The 4,397-nt window shown below is 52.2% G+C and overlaps 1 protein-coding gene across 1 annotated transcript; it reads left to right on the forward strand.

The window, feature by feature from the left end:
- The first annotated feature begins 1,520 nt into the window (after positions 1-1,520).
- LOC110323785 (translation initiation factor IF-2-like) lies at positions 1,521-3,546 on the forward strand. Its single transcript, XM_021201147.1, has one exon. The coding sequence runs from the start codon at positions 1,764-1,766 to the stop codon at positions 2,217-2,219; it is 456 nt and encodes a 151-aa protein (XP_021056806.1). The 5' UTR covers positions 1,521-1,763; the 3' UTR covers positions 2,220-3,546.
- Positions 3,547-4,397: the final 851 nt, after the last annotated feature.

The following is a 4,397-nucleotide window of genomic DNA, read 5'->3' on the forward strand; positions in this document are numbered from 1 at the left end:
GCCTGGTCTACAGAGTGAGTTCCAGGACAGCCAGAGTTATACAGGGAAACCCTGTCTCGAAGAACCAAAACAAAGCAAAACAAAAATTGTAAAAGATATTTCTAAAAATCCTAGTTATTCAACAATGTAATCAAAAAAAAATTGTAAAGGTTTTAGGACACTTAAAAAAAAGACAACTCAGTATTTGCTTTATTTTCCTACTGGAGGAAAAAATTATTTGAAAGACCCTATTAAATATAATTTCTGTTCAGAGAAACGTGCGGCATGGATTCTCCAAATTTACAGACTGCATGACTCCGTGTTCATTTGCAACCCGTGTATTACTGCTTTGCTAGAATTCTACCTCTAGCCTGGCTTTCCACGCTAATGGTTCCGGAAGGAACCAGTCACCAGCTCACGGTTCCCACCGGGAAGGCGGATCCGGCTCCGCCCAGAGCCCGGTCGGGTGACCTCACAGAGGTCAAGGGCGCTCACACACCTGCAGGCCGCTCCGCCACCCCCACGCCACCCCACGCCGGGGAGCAGCAAGGCCGAAGGCAGCCTGGGGTCTCCCCGACGTGGGGCTGTCACAGCCAGCGTGCTTTCATTAAGAAGACTCCGGGCTCACACTCCGCCCCACACTAATAACCCGAGAGGCAATTCCTCTGCCTGCCCTTCAAACTCTGGGTTCGCATCCGTGGACTCCATGACAAGTGGGGTTTTTTGGTTTCTTAGTCTCCCCCTCCGCCCCCCAGGAACCCACAGCCCTGACAGTCCCTCCCACTACACTTCTTGGGAAGTGCGATCGCCGTCCCTGTGGTCACAGCGGCGCGAGCCCACGGCGAAGGGAACCCGAGCGGCCAGGCGACCTCCGCCTGCACACGCGGCGGCCGGCAAGGGCACCTTCGCCTCGGCTTCCCAGGCGAGAACGACGCGGCAGCCCAACCCCCGGGGCCTGCAGGGTCTCCCGAGTCCATCGGGAACCTCTCAAAAGTGAATCGGGAGAGGGTGGACAAGATGACCCCAGTGTCTCGGCTTTGCCCGGCCTGTCTCCAAGCCGAAGAGACCCGTTTCCGAGACTGGGGGGGGGGGAGGTTGAGAAAAAGAGGACAGGACAAGGGAGGTCCTCAGACACACTTCTCATCACACAGGCAACGCGGGGGGGGGGGGGGAAAAAAAAAGATCCTTAAGAACCGAAAACATACCCTACACTATCACATGCCTAAGAAAACAAAGGTCATTGTGAGAGAACTTTGGGGGAGAAAAAAAACAAAAAACTGCACAGCCAGCGCCGAACTGCGCACGCGCGCGGCAAGGCCACTCATTTCTCTCCCTCCTCCCAGCCCTTCCAAGGAACGCGAGGTCGGCCGAGTGCGCTTGCGCGGCCCGCGGAGGGAAACGTTGGATGGGGAGGCGACCTTTCCATTGTGAGAGAGCACCGCCCCCGCGGGCCCGCGCGCGCCCGCGCCACTCTCACAACCTCCCGGGCGCGCGCCTGGGCCTCGGCCCGACGCCGCCAGGCGCATGCGCGGGGAGGGATGCCAGTGAAGGGTGGGGAAGGCCGCGGAGTTCGCCTCCGCCGCTGGCCGAGCTACCCTGAGAAGTTTCTGGAAAGAAGGACCCAAAGGGAACCTAAGGGGAAGGAACGGGAGGCGAGCCTTTTTTTCTGAGAGAAGACAGCGAAAAGTCCCAATAAAGAGTACACGGCCTTAGCCGAGCCCACGACCGACGACCCACTCCCACCCAAGGAGGAAGCGTGGGGTCAGGGAGCGGACATTGGAGAGATGGAGGCGCAGCCGCCTGGGCGCGGGGCTCGGGAGTGGCAGGGGAGGCGCGGGGTCAGGGTCCCCGAAGGCCGCCGTCCTCAGCTCCGCTCCCGCGGGCGCCCTGACACGCCCGTCTGCACTCGGAGGGCCTCCGGGGTTCGCGGGGATGGGACGCGCACACGCGCGCGAGCTCACGGACAGCGTGGGAAGGAACCCCGGCCGCGCGCGGGGACGGCGCCGCGGGTCCCCACGCCGCGGCCCGCCCGGCTGCCATTTTGTAGCGCGGCCGCCATTTCGCGCGGCCCGGGGGCGGGGGAGGCGCTCGGGGCGCGGCCCCGCGGCTCGCGGTGGGCGTGGCCGGTGATGGGCGTGGCCGGCGGCGGGCGCGGCCCCGGCCCCCTTTGTTCTCCGCCTGGGGGTCGCGAGGCCCCTCGGGCTCGGCCGCCGGCTCGCCCCCGCCGCAGCAGCGTGTGAACGGCGAGAGGCAGCCCCGGGGCGTGCGGGATCCCGGAGCCCATCGGAAACGGGGTGTGTCCCCCGTGTGTGGGGGGGATGACGTCCTGCGTGGGGAGACTGAGATCGCCGCGGTGGGAAGCGGCTGACGGGCGAGCCCCACCTCTGCAAACAAAGTCAAGTTCGGTCCGGAAAGCAACAAAGGTGCCGAAACTCGGCGGAACCGAGCCCCAGGAGGCGGGGCTCGTGCAGCCCACGAGGTGGAGGAGCGCTGAGAGCTCGGCTTCCATTGGCTGGCCCTCGGAGCACAAGGCTTGCAAGGCCCATTCTCCCTGATCCAGAAGCCTGAACAATAAATACGCTGTGATGGCTTTCTTCTCTCTGTCGACTTCATCTTCCACTTAACTTATTTTCAAAAAGCCTTATGAGTTTATTTTTAAAAAATAAAATAAAATAAAATACGTGCCTGCCATCCATCGCCTTTTCACATTTTCACATTCCGAAAAAGCAATTGGCTTCTTGGGGAATATTTAAATGAGAATCTTGGTTGTGTGTAGTGCTGAAAATTCTGGCACTATTTCGCAAACCCAGAAAACTTGGAAAACGCTGCTGAATTTGACTTCCAGCTTTTGTGCACTTTTCTTCCCCTTAATGGTTGACGTGGTTTTTCTTCACAACAGCCTGGTCTCATAAAGGAACCAGCCCATCCTGACTCATCTATTTGTGTCTAGGCTACAGTAAACCTCTTTTTTTTTTGTCTTCTCAATATGTATAATTATGGCGACTGCTTATGTTTTCTGTAATAGTGGGGTAAAGCTTATGATGACAGACTGAAAAGGTCAAAAACATTGTTGAGGGAACCAATCGGGATTTTGATGACTGCCAGACGAGAGAAATTTAGCAGAGGCGTTTAGATTTCAAATTTCATGAATAGATGGGCTTGGTAGAGTTATAAAACTGTATACTGTGTCTTTAAGATTACATAAATAATCTGAAACCTTCAGTAGTGATTACTTAAAATATGTTGCCTTAGTCGTGTTTTCTTGTCTGTAACCAAGTAAAACAATTCAAATCATTATTTGGTTAGTTGGTTTTCGAGACAGGGTTTCTCTATGTAGCAGCCCTGGGAAATAAGTGAAATCTTATCCTGGGATGTTAGAATAATATGGCATATATGATGTATTGACACTCCGAGAATGATTTCCCAGCACTTCGTTGCACAGAGAAGGATGGTCTGATTGAATTTTTAATTGTAATTCCTTTAGAATTTTTCACTGTTTTTGAGAAAGACTCAAGTAGCTCAAATTGGCCTTGAACTCAGCTTTATAGTTGAGGATAAATTTGAACTAAAGATCCTCCAGTCTCTGTTTTGTGTTGTTGTTGTTGTTTTGTTTTTTTGTTTTGTTTTGTTTTTCGAGACAGGGTTTCTCTGTATAGCCCTGGCTATCCTGGAACTCACTTTGTAGACCAAGCTGGCCTCGAACTCAGAGATCCGCCTGCCTCTGCCTCCCAAGTGCTGGGATTAAAGGCCTGTGCCACCATCGCCTGGCCGGTCTCTGTTTTTTTATTGTACCCAAGGTTTTGTTGTTTTTGTTCTGTGGGGTTTTTAATTTATGTGTACATGTCCTTTCGGGTCAGAAAAGGGTGTGGGTCTCATGGAGCTGGAGTTATTAGCAGTTTGAAACTGCTGTCTTGAGCAAGGGTAGAAAGAGCCCTAACCACTGTGCCATCTTTGCACCCGCCGTTCCCAGGTTCTTAAGACAGTCCTACTGAGCAGACATGCTGTGTCCTTTAGCTCATGCCTTTGGATTTTTATTTCCATTTTTTGCTTTTGGTGAAATTGCATGTGCTTTGGAACATTAGAAACACTTAAGTTTCTCCTCATTATTCTAGGAAAAGACAACTTTTCATGCCAAATCAAGCAGAGGAGGGAATTTAAAATTCTAACAATAATAACCTTTGCCTGATCAAATGAAATGAGCTTTTATTTATTTGTATTTATTATTTTTTTAGAGATTTTAGTAATACGGGAATATGGGAAGTCCTTCAAAATATTGTTGGCAGCAGTTAGTACTCCTACATATTACATTCCCCTTTAAGACAAAACATTATAGTTACTTGTAAAATGCCTCTCTGCACTTCAGAAGTACTGAAGTAAAGGAATAAATATTTAATAGCCAACAGTCTAATAGAAAAAGT

Source organism: Mus pahari, chromosome 6, assembly GCF_900095145.1.
Source record: "Mus pahari chromosome 6, PAHARI_EIJ_v1.1, whole genome shotgun sequence".
In the NCBI taxonomy this organism is placed as follows: Eukaryota; Metazoa; Chordata; class Mammalia; order Rodentia; family Muridae; genus Mus; species Mus pahari.